The following is a 16,566-nucleotide window of genomic DNA, read 5'->3' on the forward strand; positions in this document are numbered from 1 at the left end:
GTGTGCGGTCGTGGGCTCTGGTACAACCTTCAGATGGGGACTTTATGCGCGGCAGCGGGGCGTAATTACTTGGTAAAAATGGCAGTACTGTATCTTTTGAAGAAAAGCAAGCAAGGCTCGACTGAGTTGTGTGTACATGTGGGTTGTGACAGGATGCAGTCACACGGGCTCTCTGCACGGGCTTGTCTCTAGTAGGAAGAGCCCGTTTCATGGGCCGCTCCGGCAAGGGGAGCAGCGGTTCCAATAGACTTGCCGCTGGCACCCACAGTCTGCGTGTGAGGTATTTTACCTGCCTTCGGGAAGCCCCGGCTCTCCGGGACATCTGTGTTTAGGGTGCTGTGCAGGTGTTCGAACGCCGGGGCCGCGGGTGGGTGCACTGCTGCGCTTGATGGCGGGTTTTAATGTGGGATGGGGCGGTTCGCGTGCAGGGGGGTGCGCTCCTCGCCTCCGGGTGCCGCCGGGCGGCCCGCGGGGGGCAGCGGGGCCCGCAGGGAGGCCGGGGCAGGGGAGGCCCGCCCAGCCCTCGCCGCCGCGCCCCGCCGCCCCGCGCCCGCTGTCAGTGCGAGGCGGGCCGCCCGCCCGCAGACACCTCCCTCCGCCGCCGCCGCCTCCTCCCGCCCGGCGGCGGCAGCAGCAGCAGCAGCAGCGCAGCCGCCGCCGCAGCGCCAGCGATGGGGTCCGGCGGCCGCCGCGGCGCGGCGGGGGCGCGGGCGCTGCCGCTGCTGCTCCTGCTGCTGCCCGCGCCGGGCGCCCCCGCCGCCCTGCCCCTGCCCGGTGAGTGCCGCGCCGCCGGCCCGCCTTCAGCTCTGGACAGCGGCTCCCCCCGCGGGGCACCTGGCGGTCCCGGCGGGCGGCTTCCCCCGCGGGCCGCCTGGCCACCGCTGCCCGGAGCCGGCACCCGGGGCGGGCGGGGGGCGGCCGTTGGCGAAGGGAAGGGGAGCCGCTGGCGAGCGGCGGCCGTTACTGCGGTGAGGTGCGGCCCGTGGTGGGGCGAGCGGGGGGGGTCGCTCCTCGCGGGGCGCTGCGGGCACCGCGGGTGACTTTCAGACGCCGGTTTCCAGGCGGCCTCGGCCGGCGGCAGGGCGGACCCCCGAGGGGGGGGCGCCTGGTTACCGTCTCACCTTTGCCGAAGGAGCGGGGAAGTGAACTCTGCGTGTGTCGCGGCTTAATCTGCCTTTGGTCGCCGAGGAATAAACCAGGAATTCTTCCTGCAGCCTCCTCCGCGTCCGCCTTACTGCCAAGTTTAAGGCTGTGATGTTTGCTCACGGTCTCCCTCCTCCAGGGTCTCTCTTCGGCTCAGGCTACTGTCCTTACATGAGGAAATCTCGCTCTCTGTCCCTAGTGATTTTTTTTTTTTTTAAGCCCTCTTTTTCATGCTTCTGTGTGCATTAATGCTGGGGGGTTTTGCCACTGTTCTTCCCTGCGTGCTGCAGATGACAGAGGATTAATGTAAAAATAAAATAGCAGGACGGCTGTTCTGCCGCCAGCACGAGATCTTGTTGACGTCTCTGTGCCATAGCCTTGAAAGAAGCCCCCTCCCTGGTGCGTGGGTTCTGGGACCCGCCTTGCCGGGGCAGGTGTGTCCCCCTGGCCCGGGCTGGGAAGAGGAGAGCTTACCATGCAGGGGGTACGCAGCCAGCGCGTGCGGTTAATGCTTCTTTCTGCCCGCTGTCTTTCCTTCCCTACCCATCCTTTCCTCCCGCCCCGTTTACCTGAATCCCACTAGCAGGAGGCCCCTCAGCAGTTCCCTGCGCCCCTCCTTGCATGACTTGCTCCCTCAATTCACTGCTTCCCCTACTTTTAATGTCTTGACTTTGCCACTTTGGGAGGAAGCAGATTCTGCCACTCTCTCTGGCTGTTTTCCACCTTCCCCTCGCTTTCTGGAGCTGGTATCTGAAGACGCTGTTGCTGTTATCGGTTCTGTGTGCATCTGAGAGCCAGGAGAGCACTGCTGCTGTAGCACTGGCTCTTTGCCTTGTTTCCCGCTGCCAAATGCTGTTAGGAGTTAAAACTACATGAATACTTTCTGAAGTTGGCAATTGCTGCGGTACCTGCAGGCATATTTTGTGACGGGGCCGGGCGGGGGTGAAGAGATGAATGCTATAATTGTAAATGGGAGAGGTGCTGGCTGAAATTCCCCGTTACAAAGTGATCGCCACTACAAAAAGTGGCCAACTATTTGAGTAGTCACTTTCTGCTGATACTCCTGCAATTCATCCTGTTACTTTAGGAGTCACTTTTTGTACCTATGGGGGCTGCTGCTTCTGCAATTCTTCCTTTTAGCCAGTTGCTGGAAACCTTCCTGTTTCTGTGTTTGAATTCTCTTCTGCTGTATGAAAAACTGCTGATGTCTTCTGCTGCCCATAACTTTTCTTTCTCTTCTTCTGTCTACACTTCTTCATCTCCAGGACTTCTTCCTGTTGGTGTTTCCCTTTCTCCTCATTTCCTCTGCTCTGAAGTTTCCACCTGGATATTTTGCTTCAGTATGCTGTGCTTTGTGATGGCTGGCCAGGTGATTTGGCAATGCTGCTCACCAGATTTTATTCTTGTATTAAAAAAAAATTGCATTATTTATAAATTAAACATCTCTCTAATGGTAAGTCAGTCTTCTAACATGTTGGTGGTGACTTTGAAAGTACATTTCTATAAGCTCCCCTTGTTAGTTTAAAAATCATTGGGCTTCCTGAGGGTGATGTCACGGGTGTGATCAAGAACTCTTTCAAGAACTGTTTTTTTTGTTAACCAGAAAGATTCGCAGTCTCTAATGAATCTCTGTAAAACTGTCAGCTAAATCTCATGGAGGATCTAGCCCACAGGAGATCTTTTTGATGTATTTATAAGTGAGTACAAAGGCTTAACACAAGCTTATCTGAATTTCATACAAATACGTCTATATGCAGGTAGAGCATTATACAAATTTAAGTTCAGATACGGTCTCCGCATGTTTCTCTCCTAACTCACAAATGCATATAATATGCGCGCCCACACCACAAACAGGCGCTCAGCTTTACGTATTCTCATCAGTGATGTGTACAGGAGACATGCCCTGTTCTCCACCTTCTGACATCCCTTCTGAATCTTGTCTTTTCACAGATGTGGATGAATGTGCGCTGGGGCTTGATGACTGCCACCCAGATGCTATTTGTCAAAACACCCCGAAGCTGTACAAGTGCATGTGCAAAGTGGGTTACACTGGCGAAGGGAGGAAATGTGAAGGTAAAGTGATGGAAGCGCTGTGCTCTGCCTGTGTCAGCATGAGGTATTTCTAAGACAAAGCCATTAAAAATAACGGCTTAGAATATGGAGGGTGATTTTTAAATCAAAATAGTCATTGTTTCTTCACCTGATTTACTACTACTTGTTTACAAAATCAAAGGCAAACATTGCATGACTTTTCACCTAGTAATATCACTTGGTCTAATAATCAGTTTGTTGTTTAACCAGCAGCCTTACAAATTATAAGGTAAAGCTACACGGGAATTGCAGGGCATTTTGTCACTCTTTAGAAACGTTCAGCAAGTAGTGCGTTAAGTATAGTCTATTTGCAAGACAATAATGATTTTGGACAGCGGTTGCTGCTCACATTTACACAGTCGCATCTCTAACTGTCTGTAACACTCAAGCAAGCATCCATCATATTGACTTTTGCTTTATTCCTTAGACATTGATGAATGCGATAACGACTTCAATGGAGGCTGCGTCCATGAGTGTTTCAACATTCCAGGAAATTACCGCTGTACTTGCTACGATGGCTTTATGTTGGCTCATGATGGCCACAACTGCCTGGGTAAGAAGTGTGTTCATGAACGTTGTGAGTGGTGATGCTAACATGACCCTTTAACTGCGTCCATGGGAAATGCATGGCGATCTGTTGGGCTCAATCAGCTCAGCTGCAGAAGGATGTTACATACAGGACTAAGGAATTCCAGGTACTGATGTACCATCCCAGTGTGGCTCTTTCCCCCTCTGCAAATGAGGAGGATAATTGTGCTACATTTCTGTTAAGTGCTTTGGGTTAAAATGTGTGAAGTGCCATCTATTATTATGCTAAATGAGCCTATGTAGAAGAACGTGTGCTGTCATTGTCTTTTTCTGTTCCAAAGTTAGTTTTGGATCAGTTCTCAGGTGTGTTTCCGGGCTTAGAAATCTTCTCTCTCATACATCTATAATGTATGGGCTTCTCACTCTTACTGTCTCTGAGTACTTCCTGACATGCACGCTGTAGGGAAAGGACAATTAGGGGTGTGCAGCAGCTGTATATGATAGAAGCCATTGAAGTACAGAGGGTCTAAGCCAAATGCTTGGAGTTGCCCTGGGTGGTTAGTGTGAAGCAAAGTACGCAACCCTGGAAACCTGTTCAATCCTGGCCACGCTCCCTTGACCCTGCATGAACACACTCTCACTCACCCTCTTTTTCTTTATTTAAGACCTCTGTAGTTTCCTTCTTTTTGTGTGCCAGCAGGTGAAAGTCTTTAAAAATGGGTAACAAGACCTTGTGGTTTTACTGTGATAGTATTCTTCAGCACGCAGTGCACAGAAATGCATGAGCTGCCAGCCTGTTGGCAGTGTGGTATGCTGCCAGTGTTATTTCCCTGGGACAGAGCCTCATGTTGATGAAGCTGTCCTGCTTCCAGGACCCACGCTGGGTACCCTCTGTGGCTCTGCTCTGCGCTGTGGTACCTGTCCCGTTTACTTTTTCAGAGATGGCTCAGTTTTTCTCTTCTGTTGCACTGAGTGTGGATGTGCCTGGCCAGGTTTCTGTGCCCACGTCAGTCAGAGGGAACCTTGCGCTCTCAGCATAGTTTTAAGGTTGTAGTTAGCTTGGCTGGGGTATTTCCCACTAGTGCATGGCGTATCGGGTAGGGGATCGTACCATCACTGGGCTATATCTTCTGCTGGAGTCTCTGGAGTGGGATTGTGTTGGGTTTTACCTGCTGGGAACCTGGTGCATGCCCACAGATTAACTTTGTTACAGTGTAAGTGGAGGAGAGGATGAAGTCACTAAGTTCCACTGAAGAAAGTGGAGAGGGAAGCAAAATATCTCCCGATATTTTAAAATAATAGGAAGGCCATCTTATTTTTTCTCTCGTGCATTTGTGTAAACACACAGTGGAGTTCAGTTGAGGTTACCATGAAGGGCTGAATGTGAACAAACACATTGCCTCTTACAGTGCCACCAAAAGGTGTATTCTCTTTGTACCCAGTAGCCCTTCTCCACCATACTTCAGCTGACTTGTTCGTGATCAGTGAGACCTAGACATAACTTAGACCAAAATCTACCACCTGCTATGTTACTGGGAAGCTGCTCAGTATTGCGTGGCAGGCTTTTTAAAATAAAATAAAATGTCATTGACATACAACAAAGTTTTTACCACTGACCTGCCAATTTTGAGATGTGATGTAAATGTTAAATAAATATTTTGGCATGCAGCAAATTGGATCACATCTTCTCTTAATCTGTTTATTTACTTTGTTCATGCCAGGGTTGCCCTCCTCTCACCCTTATTTTTGAAGATCTCGGCTGTGTGCCTGGGTTTAAGCCAAATAGACAATTACTTGTTGGAAAGACATGATTTTTTTGAAAGCTTTCCAAAGTCTGTAAGACAGAAACATCTGCTGGAGTTCAAATCTGTAGTACTAAAGGCTCATGGTGGCTGTTTATTCATGATTGTTTGCACATTCACATCACTGTAGAACTCTAAAATACTCAGCTTCTCTGTGATGGAGATTTGTCAGCCGCTCTTTTTGCTACAGCAGGTCACATTCTTTTGCATCCAATTGGCTTATTCATTGTCTTCAGTAGAAATTAAATCTGTTGTAATACTATTTTATGCTTCTTACTAAAAGCCTTTCTCTTTCTCCTTTTTTAGAAGACAGCTGTTTTATGCCAGAAATGCTACAATGTTAAATTAAAAACATTGTACTATTAGCACAGGAACAATGAACAGAACAGGGAGCAAACATGGTGTTCCATATGAATTTGCAAATGAGACCAGTGCTTTGCCTCAGCAACGTTTTGCCCTGTTTTTTAAGGGACTGAGCATTTTTACTTCCTGTTCAAATTGGCATTTCTGAAAATTAGGGTAGGGAAATTCTTTGGTGGTGGTGGTTACAAAAACATGCACTTATTAAGGGGTAAAATTCCAAAGACTTGGAGGTTAGGATGAGTGTCCTGTTGTTCAGAGGCTTAGGTGGTTTTTCTACTCTTTGTTTCTCGTGGTTATCTTGCAAGCAGAGCCTTTCTATAGTCTCTGGTATTGTTGAAGCTCTGAATATTGCAAAATCAACATTAAAACTATTTCCAGAACTTCTGCTCTTGTCCTTGACTGCAGTCAGGCAACACAGCAGCAGCCTTGATGGTAATTGGCGATGACCTAGAGTTGAGGGAGGAGGATAAATCAAACTGAGCATCAGAACAGATGTGATGTGTGAATTCTAGCTAGGGTGAAAGTAAGGAGCAGGGGATAGGTTTTAAGCTAGATTTATTCTGAGGCTTGTATTTTTCTTGTTCCACCTTTGCTTCAGAATGGGGAGCTTTCTGGAAAAACACCTTTTATAGCTTGGATGGGTTTGGAGCCAAAGTTGTGTCTCACTGAGCAAGACAGAACCGTGTATGGTTGCTCAACCCAGATGTAAATGAGCTAGGCTGCTGAGTGGTAGTACTATCCAGCTGCACTGAGAGGCAGAGTATGTTCAGGTAGGTAGAGTGTGGAGCCCTGCTTCTGGCTGCACTGAAGGCTACTCTGCCTTAGTTGTAACTGGTAACTCTGGTTAGCTGGCCAGCGCTTCTTGGGAGCCCTGTGACTGACTGGGCAAACTGCAAACAGGGGAAGAGCAGCAGCAAAAATATACTTTCCCAAGGGTGACAGCACAACAACAACAGGCTAGCCTTGGGTGTCTAAGCTGCCCGGGTGGTTATATGCAGAGTAGATGTCTGTACTGCATATTGAGCGGCTGCTGCCACTATGAGTGTATTGGTTCAAAGCTGATCTCTCTCTTTCTCCCTCTCTCTCTTTTTCAGATACAGATGAATGCATGTTCAACAATGGTGGTTGCCAGCATGTTTGTGTCAACACCGTGGGGAGCTATGAATGTCGCTGTAAGGAAGGGTTCTTTCTAAGTGATAACCAGCATACGTGCATCCACCGCTCAGAAGGTACTGGCTGCTTCCCTCCAGGCACCAAGCAGGAGTTTTTGACAGAAGCTAACTGCAAAATCTCAAAGCAGCTTCAAAAGTATTTTTAGGTTGATTATTTTCAAAGCTGTGAAGGGTCTTGAAGTCCTCACTCCTTTTAAAAGGAACAGTGTGTCAGAATCTTCTAAGTGACTTTGAAGACTCTTTAAATCCCTTCTGCCCCTTTGATCCCACCTGTATGTCTGCAGTGTTGTGCTTGTTAAAGGCTGTACTGCTGTACTCCCAGTGTACTTTATGCTCTGTTGTGCAGCTAAGCTGTGTCCTGATCCAGGGAATGGCAACAAATTGAAGGACAGTGAGTTCTGACCATTTCCATTGGCTTTAGTTACAGGGCAATGCCTGCATTACCTTCAGGTACCTTTTAGATTCCCTGTACAGTGTTTAGGTTTCAGCTAAGAGATTTATTGCTTGTCAACCCCAAAGGTATTCAAATCACGTTCTTTGTTTTGAGTGAAACCTTTATGAAGCGACCTTTGAGAGATCAGAGAGCCTTGGATATCTAATTAGACATTGGATTGAACAAAATTATTTTGGATGTCCTTAGGGAATACTTTAAAGTGGTTGCTCAGATCAGGGAGTTGTCCATTGAACTGTACAGTGAATATCTTACTAAGAAGTATTTAAAGCTGCAAAGCTTTCTTTAATCTATGGCTTATCGTTGGCATGACTATAAGAGGAATCTGAGCACGAATAAACAAATCTCACTTTAAAAATCCCCATAGTGAAGTGATCAACATTTACAGACATATATAGCCATCCACAGAGGAGTGCGCTGAGGTGGCTGTCATCTCACATAGCTGAATTGGTCTTCTGTTTGAATTAAGAATTTGTATTCTCAGCTTCTCTGGTACTGGGCTTGGTCTCACAGGGGTCTGCTGATGCATGGTGATTTCTCAGGCCGTTGCTCAGCTTGCCGCTGCAGGAGCTGCGCCGGGAGCAGGGACAAGCAGGAAGGCTGCAGTGGTGGGGCGAGGCATTTCCCTTCATGTTGCCTTGCTAGCAGTGATGTGTGTTTGTGTGTGTGCACGGATGAAAATCAGTTGCTCAAACTCCTTGTCTGGTCTGATGCCAAGGGAGGAAAAACTTCCAATTCTATTTGCTCTTACTTGCTGCTGCTTGAGTACCTTCTACTCTCCTGAACTAACAGCAGCAGTATTTCCTGTCATTAATATTTGTTCCCTAAATTGTATCTTTGGAATTCTACCTCTGTTCTCTTATTTTTAAAGATGCAGTTAATTTCTTTTAACTTTTTGGCAAGAAAAGCCTTTTTTTCCACAGTACCAAATTTCCACTTAATCTAGTCTTTCTCTTTTTCCTTTGAAAAAGAAAGCAAGAAGAAAAGATGATGCATTTTTTTCCTAAAAACTACTAAATAAATTATAATTTTCTGGAAACCAGTCTTAAGAAAAAACCCTTAGTGTTTTTGCCTGAAATGCTTTTTTTTCTTCGTACTAAAATACAGAAGTGTTTTGTTTAGTTTTCTTTAAGAGCCATTTTTTCAGGTTATTATGCTGTGACTCTTTACTTCCCATCTCCCCCCCATCACTGTGAAGAAGTGCTTCACGGGATTCCCCTCTTTTTTATTATTATTATTTTTTTCTCTTGGGTGGGCAGGTCTGTTGTAAGCCAAATCTCATTGTGTTATCTTTCCCATCACTTTGTTCTCTGCTTTTCTGCTCATCGCTAGGTCTTCTATTCTCTGCCTTGTGTATGTATCTCTCAGTGTATATACTTTATTAGTTCTCTTTTGAGACCTCACAGCATTGATCGAAACAGTATTTGACACCTACTGCCTAGACTACCTATTCAGTTTTGTTTCTTACCTGTAATATAAGGGAGTATTTCCTTCCCTGTCTCCCAGGCCAGTTAACAGAGTGCATACATTAAGGCTTGAGAGACCTTCCTACTGGTCTGCAATACTGGCCTTTACACACACAGAAAAAGAGTGAACTGGAGTTGAGATAGGAGAAATAGAGAGGCTTGGGGCTGTTGTATTCCTCCTGCTGACCAGTGTAACAGGGGAGCTTAAGAGTCATCTGCCCTTTCAAGTAAATCTGCAGTTATCCTCTGGGTTACCTGTCATCTACTGTGATATGGGACTCAAGGTCAGGTAGCTAGTAGAGGAGAGTTTGATAATTAAATTTGATTTTTCATCTGATATGACTGTGTTGGTCTGAAGCACAGGGGTGCTTTGAGGGGCTTGATAGTTCTGCCTAGCCCCTGCTTAAACCACAGGAACTTGGAGTGTCGTGGGAAGTTGTGCATAATCCTATCTTATTCCTTGGCTGGCTGCTCTGAATGAGCTCTTCTTCATCTGTATGGGGGATTTACTTTGGGAGGCTGTTATAGTAGCTGGCAGGGCAGCCATGCACATGCAGCTTGTTTCTGTGTTTAACTTGCTCCATATTAGAGAATACAAAAATTTGAAGAAAAACAGAGTTCTTCACGAGTATATATGTAGTATATCTTGTGGTTGCTATTGCTATGGATGACAAATCTTGCTACTCTCCCTTGCGGTATTTCACAGTCGTAGCTATCTACTTGTTGGGCTGAATCAGTGGGATTGAATTGGACCTGCAAGATGAAAGCCACATTTGGAATCACTGTGTGGACTGAAAGCTCGTACACAGGGGACCATCTCAGCTATTGCTCTTAGAGTCCTTCTGACTGTGGAGAACAGTGATAACTAGAAAGCTTTTTGGAAAAAGTTGCCTTAATGCAAGGGTGTAGAAAGCATGGGAAAAGACTGAAGTGTTCCTGGGATGTCCTGTTCTGCTGGCTGTGCTGATGCTTCTCGCTATTTGGCTGTTAGAGGGTGCCTCTGAGAATCTCTGCCGGTTCTTTGTACAATTGCATCCTCTCCCTCTGTCCTATCGAGCACCTGTTTGAATGTGACCTAAATGGAGCCTTAATGTTCTTAGCAGATTGGTGGTGATGTCCCTACATCTTCTGTGTACAAAAGACAAAGATTTAAACACAGACCATACACATAAGAGATTAATTTAATGTGACCTGATAGGGAAATACCATGGTGTCTTTTTGCCTGTGTCTTGCCAGTGACAGGAGTGCTCAGACCTCACTGAAGTTTGCTGGGTAACTTTGCGAAGGTCCAGTCATCAGAAAGGACTCATCTGGCTTGGGGTCCGCTAGGCCAGGCAGGCTCTGGGTCCAGCCCTCTTGGCTGCGAGTGTGGCGCTCAAGAGTCTCATCCATCCCAAGACACTTGTGTTTCAGCAGGGCAGGGTCTCCTGCAAGAGAAATTTGTGTCTGAGCAGCATGTGCTGAGATTTGACCAAAATTTGTTTGGGGTTTGGTTCTGGGCCACAATCTGCCATTACAACAGCTCTGGAACAATGTGACCTGGGAGACTCTGTGTCCATGAAGGAGTTTGCAGTCACACAGTGTTTATGGTTTTATAGACATTTCTTTGATACAACCTTATAAAATGGGGCTTCTACCACCTTTGGAAACAAGCAGCAGCTTCATAGTAAATGCTAGAATGTGTGGATGTATGTCTTTTCTATGAAATGCTGTCTTGTGGATCAGCTAGATTTTGGTGGATTTGGTCATGTACCTTATTGCACAATGGGCACTTTTGTTACGAAAATGTGCCCTGGTTTGGGAAGTGCAGTTTTAGCTTTTTGTGGAGACCTGATTGAATTCTGCTCACTCAGAATGGAGCAATCCCAAATTGAGCTTTTAAACCATTTGTCTGATGTCAGTGAACTTTACCAAAGTACCTGCTTGAACAGTTTCCCCTCTGGTAGCTCAATAGAGACAAAAGAATAACTTTAACAGAAACTAAGCTGCTAATTCTCTTAATGCTTTCTAATGCCTCTGAGCTAATAGACCAAATCATATTGCATGCTTAAGAACAGAAATGTCACAAAGCCACAGGAGTTAATGAGGCTAATTTGTGGCCTCATAGGTTGTTTCGTTCTTTGACTGACAGCACAATAATGGATGACAGCTTTCATGTAGGTTCCCTGGGCTCTGTGCTGCAGGATTTGAAGTTTCATTGTCTTGTTAGACTTCTACAGAGTCCTCACTGTGGGAATGGAATCAAAAAGCCAGTAGAGCAGAATAATCTAGGCTCTGCAATATCCATTGTTTTGTTGCTTAAAGCTGACTTAATAAAGAAAGGGTACTGTAGCTTGTGCTTCAGATGGCGAGAATACTCGTGTGCAGAGCAAGGACCTAATTGAAGCGTAGTGGAATAACGGTGACGAGCTGACCTCTGCTTCCAATACAGTGTTTCTGTTTCATTTAGTAATAAGGCTGCAAAAAGGGATGTGTAAATTTAAAAAATACATGGGGTGTGGAACTCTTCACACAACCCCTTTTTAGCAGCATGGTCACCCTTTTCATTCTCTCTCTGATTGTGCATCTGCTCAACTCAGTAGAAGTTCACTGAGGTAATGCGGAATAAGCCCTTGCAGCCAAAGTATGCTCCACTTAGTTGTTTCCAATGAAGTGTTCTCACCAAGAAGAAAGAGCATTTTGGTGTATCGTGTCTTTGAAAGCCAAATGCACCAGGGCAGAGAATTTGATGGCAAAGGTGTGTTCTCCATATACCTGAGGACAGTGTTCAGTTGTCTTTTCTTCCAATTTCGTAGCACTATAGAAGACTTCAGTAAAAATCCCTGGTGTACTGTTAGAAGAAAAACTATTCTTTTAATTTGATCTCATGATCCCATTTAATAACTCAGCCAGCTGCTGTGCAGTTTTAAGTTGTGTGTGTACAAATTGTGTCACCATCTTGGCAACGGCAAAGGCATTTGATTTAGCTGAACCATGGGGCAAGGTGAAAGAAATTTTTACAGTAATTCTGGGAACAATTCCTCCCTGTTTAATTGACTTAACTTTCTGCAAATGCCAGACAAGACACTCTGGCAGTCATTGAGTGCTGGTGCATGCCTAGCTTGTAACTGTCAGAGACAAAAATAACAGGATGTTTTTAGGAGGTGTACCAAAAGGAAGAAAGTCACTAGTGTCATATTGCTTTTCCATTTGGTTAAAGAAGGCACTGGCACTAAATTCTGACTGTCTGGGAAGGTGTGTAGAAATACAGAGCACTGTGATAATCTCCAGTGGGGTTATTTTGGGAGGTATTTATTGAAATCAGACAAAAAAAAAAGGGTTAACAAAAAAGAGAGTTGACATACAGCATACGTATGGTCTGCATGTCTGCCTGGTCACTCCTGGTCACAGCCTTGGGGCCTTTGACTTTGCAGGATTGGACTTTCTGCCTTTCCTGTCTGTAAGCTTATACTTCTTGTCCTAACACTGTAGAGTCTTCTCAGAAGTAGCAGTCTGTTGCCTGTGTGTGTATTGAACTGACTTTATTTGACTGTTGCCTGCACGCATCGATGCTGAGGAGGCTGATGCTCTTGCACTTGTCCTGTTTTGCAGAAGGCATGAGCTGCATGAATAAAGATCATGGCTGTGCCCACATCTGCAGAGAAACACCCAAAGGAGGAGTTGCCTGTGAATGCCGACCAGGATTTGAACTGTCCAAGAACCAGAGGAGCTGCATTTGTATGCAACATTCTGCATATGCTTATGGTTTCCCAAAGTGAACAAATAGTGTTCTGTTTGCAGTGATATGGGATTTGGTATGTTATAGCTAAACTGGGATGACACGCATAAATTGCGTGCATTTGAATTAAACTAGAATCAATGGCTTTGCTGGACATGATCACACCAGTCTATTGGTTCCTACTGTGTCTGCAGTTTGGGAGTTGCGCCATCATTCATAATGACGGGAAGTTCAGCTCCACAAGAGAGCTCTGCAGTGTTTCAGTCTCACAGAGTTCTTCAGGAAAGGGGCATGTTAGGAAGGTGTATTGGATGGTCAAATAGAGACAAAATTGCACACTGTCTTTCAAAGATGCTGGAAGTACTTATGAGATGTAACATGTATTTTCTTCCTAGTAACATGTAATCATGGAAATGGTGGCTGTCAACATACATGTGATGATGCTGATAATGGGCCTGTTTGTGGATGTCACCCCAAGTACATCATGCATGTGGATGGGAAAACCTGCCTGGGTCAGTATACAGTGGAGGGAAGTAGTTTTCTGTTGATGACTAACTCTGGAGTGGTGTGGTGTTGCTGTGTATGCATGATTAATGCTCCTCATGCTAGTATGGCTAGAAAATGTCAAGGAATGCAAAACTAAGAAACCTGCTAGCGTATGAGTGAGTTGGTTGGGTCCAGGCAACTTATGCTTCCCTATATAAGTAGCTACCTAATACTGCTGCAGCCTCTAGTTATCACTGGCCCCTCTGAAGCACAAGGCCTGTCACTAACCAAAGAAGATTCCCTTCCCTCTAGGATATTTTAGGTTCAGTTTCTTGTACAGCATGAGCCAGAGAGCGTAACCAAGCAGTACGTCTGTTAAAACCAGAAGTCTGAATTCAATTAAAGTACAATTTTTGCAAGGCAGTTATCCAGTAAAGAAAGCACTTAAGATTTATAAACTCTTTCAGTCTCTGGAAGAGTTTGTTGTCTGTTGATTGAGATCAAATGCTCAGGCATAACTGGCTGGTCCTTGTATTAGTCCATGATAGATGATGACAGTGTGCTCTTAACAAAACAGTTCATGGCAGTTCAATTAGTTCTTTCGTCTTGTTGCTGTTCGCTACATCCGTAGCACATCTTCTGTTTTGTTAAGAATACTGAAGCGAACATGAGTTGTAAGGAAGCAACAAAAGCAAATATTCTCATAGTTCTAACTGAAGAGTCTTCATGATTTTAATTATTAGTTTCTTTTTTTTTAAAAAAAAGATATTTCTGCCTAGTCAGTCCTGACTGTCTCTGATAATTCAGTGTGCGATGCAGCTGTTTGCATGTGTGTACGTATTGGATATCAGATGAGGCTTCTGGTCAGGACACCTTTACTCATTTGCTTTTTTCATGTTCCTTACAGAGAGAGAAGAGGCTGCTGTTGAAATTTCTGAGGGAAACACTACAGCAGGAGCTGATGTGGACAAGAGGGTGAAGCGACGGTTGCTTATGGGTAAAAGTGCTTATCCAAAATTTTGGTGTTTGCTGAAACCTTTTAGATTGAAGAATTTTTTTTTTTTTTTATTGTAACCATCATAGCTCTGGGCTGAATTCTGCCTGAGATGCTGCACTCCCTTTTAAGGAAATAATATTTTTCCATAATGTATAAGAAACTATGTACATTGTTTTTGATGGTCAGCAGGAGGTGTCAGGAACTTGCCCTTGAAGTAGTGTATGTTTCCATGGTTCTAATTCATCATGGGAATGCAGGACAATCCCTTCTGTGCTACAGTTTTAGCCAAGTGATTGTGGAGGAAGCAGTGTTTTACCTGCTTCTCTTCAACTGAAAGTATACTTCTGCATGGAAGAGAATTGGGCCCGGTGGTGGATTGCATCTAGAAGGACATGTCAGGATATGAGGTCATCTTATTCTTCCTAGAGGTGTTCACATGTGGCCCAGAATGCCAGCCTCTGAGGGTCTCTCACTATTGGGAAGGCACTGGCATGAGAAACAATCACAGTGGTCTCAGGGCAGCTGGGTCAGTGGATGTCCACCTCTCAGAAGCCCTTACTCCAGGCAGTCAGGGTGATTTACTGTGCTTATTGGCATTTGCCACAGAAGTGGCATGGAGCACGGAGGCTGAGGAAGAAACTACCAAAAATACAGGGCTAGCTCTGAGCTCCTGAATCCATATTTAGACATCTAAATGAATAGCCTAATTTTCAAAAAAATGACATGTCTGTGGAAAGAGAAGGAAAGAAGAGGCGCTCTGTCTTCATGTGGAGGTTGGACACAGCCCCCAATATTGAATGAGACGAGAGACTGGGAGGGAATAAACCAGTAAAGGTCTCAAAACTTGAGAATAAGTAGCATATGCTTGATGCTGCAGAAGACTGGGAGACAGAACTAGAAAGAGAGGATTTCAAAAAGCAGACAAAAAATGACGTTTGCAGCTCTCTGAATCAATATGAGCTGGATAAAATTGCATTTGTCCAGCCAGTGAAAAGGTTGTTAGACTCAAGAGGATGAATGCCGAAGAGTGAGTTATTTCTGTTTAGTTGGATATGAAGAACTGTATTTTCGGGGTGTTCACTAGAAAAGTTTGGAGAGATCTAGACATAGTTTGTATAGGGGGAAGTTAGAGGAACATTAGGTTGAGGTGGCACCTGGGTTACAAGCCTGAAGGAACGCTCAGTATGGGTGTAAATCCACCGTGATGGGGAGCACAGGTAGCAAGTGAAGGTGTGTTGGGAGAGATTTAAGAAAACTGGTTTAGTAGTGCTGAGTGTAACCAGGTGTCTGAGCATTGGTGGGAAATGTCAGAGTATTAGCCAGGATTGAGTTGTGGGCATAAGGAGGCAGACTGACAGGACAGATTCATCATCAAGGAGAGTGAGGATTTGTGTGTAAGGACAAGAATAACCAGAGACAGTATCGTAGTTTGTAGAGTCTCCACAAAAAAATGGATGTAGCTGAGGCAGGGATTTTGCGAACGTATGTGTTTAGTAGTTGCTCATGTATACTAGACTAAATGTGGTTGAATACCAGTGTGCTTGGAACTGTGCCTTGTATCACATGGTGTTTCTTGTTACCATTATAATATCCCTGAGCAAACTTCAGCTTTATTTCGTTGGCTAGAAACGTGTGCAGTAAATAACGGCGGCTGTGATCGTACGTGTAAAGATACATCAACCGGAGTTCATTGCAGCTGTCCTGTTGGATTCACGCTCCAGTTTGATGGGAAGACATGTAAAGGTGAGTTTTATACTCATGGACACGTGCATACCAACACCTTGCTGTAAGGTATTAGTCTCCAAATGAAGGTGATCAGGTGTCTAGAGGAAAGCCAGTATGTGTAATCTGACCTAAGAAAGGACTGCAGCCAGGGGTAGACGCACAGTTTCCATCACATCAGGTGCATCATGTGCAGAGGATCTCTGCTGCTCTGCCCTCCCCCTCACCAATTCCACCCCTCCTGCCAAGACGGCCTCATTTTTCACAGATGAGGTTTGGTAGGAGGTAATACAGGTCTGTGGTAAAGCAGAGGTCAGTACTGGGAGAGGTACGCCTGTAGGTTCTTACAGGCATACAGTCCATAGTCTGCTATTTTACCTGCAGTCAGCTGGGTATTAGAGCAGTTTGTAAGTAAATATCAGTGTGTAAACAGGGATGTGGGAGTAGAATTACTTACACTGGTCCGAGCAGCTCTAATGAGAGTACTGGAAAGGAGCAAAGGGACATTTACGTTGTATATTAGAATACATTTTCCGGTAATCAGATGTTAAGACTGTTCTGCCAGGCAAAATGATGGAATCCCCATGCCTGAGTCAATTAACATTAGATAAAGAAGTCGATCTAACA

The 16,566-nt window shown here is 45.3% G+C and overlaps 1 protein-coding gene across 2 annotated transcripts in view; it reads left to right on the top strand.

Annotated features, from left to right (window-relative positions):
• Window positions 1–656: 656 nt before the first annotated feature.
• The window catches only part of SCUBE2 (signal peptide, CUB domain and EGF like domain containing 2), a 40,924-nt gene continuing 25,014 nt past the window's right edge, over window positions 657–16,566 (top strand). The window contains exons 1-9 of one of the 2 annotated variants that reach the window (XM_059825848.1): window positions 672–778; window positions 1,529–1,542; window positions 3,094–3,216; window positions 3,662–3,787; window positions 7,022–7,156; window positions 12,608–12,733; window positions 13,130–13,246; window positions 14,128–14,217; window positions 15,844–15,960. In XM_059825848.1, the coding sequence (XP_059681831.1) occupies window positions 672–778; window positions 1,529–1,542; window positions 3,094–3,216; window positions 3,662–3,787; window positions 7,022–7,156; window positions 12,608–12,733; window positions 13,130–13,246; window positions 14,128–14,217; window positions 15,844–15,960 (955 nt within the window). Of the gene's footprint in view, window positions 779–1,528; window positions 1,543–3,093; window positions 3,217–3,661; window positions 3,788–7,021; window positions 7,157–12,607; window positions 12,734–13,129; window positions 13,247–14,127; window positions 14,218–15,843; window positions 15,961–16,566 lie in introns of both variants that reach the window. The other variant, XM_059825849.1, reaches the window with a different exon arrangement.

Source organism: Gavia stellata, chromosome 17 (genome assembly GCF_030936135.1).
Source record: "Gavia stellata isolate bGavSte3 chromosome 17, bGavSte3.hap2, whole genome shotgun sequence".
Classification (NCBI taxonomy): domain Eukaryota; kingdom Metazoa; phylum Chordata; class Aves; order Gaviiformes; family Gaviidae; genus Gavia; species Gavia stellata.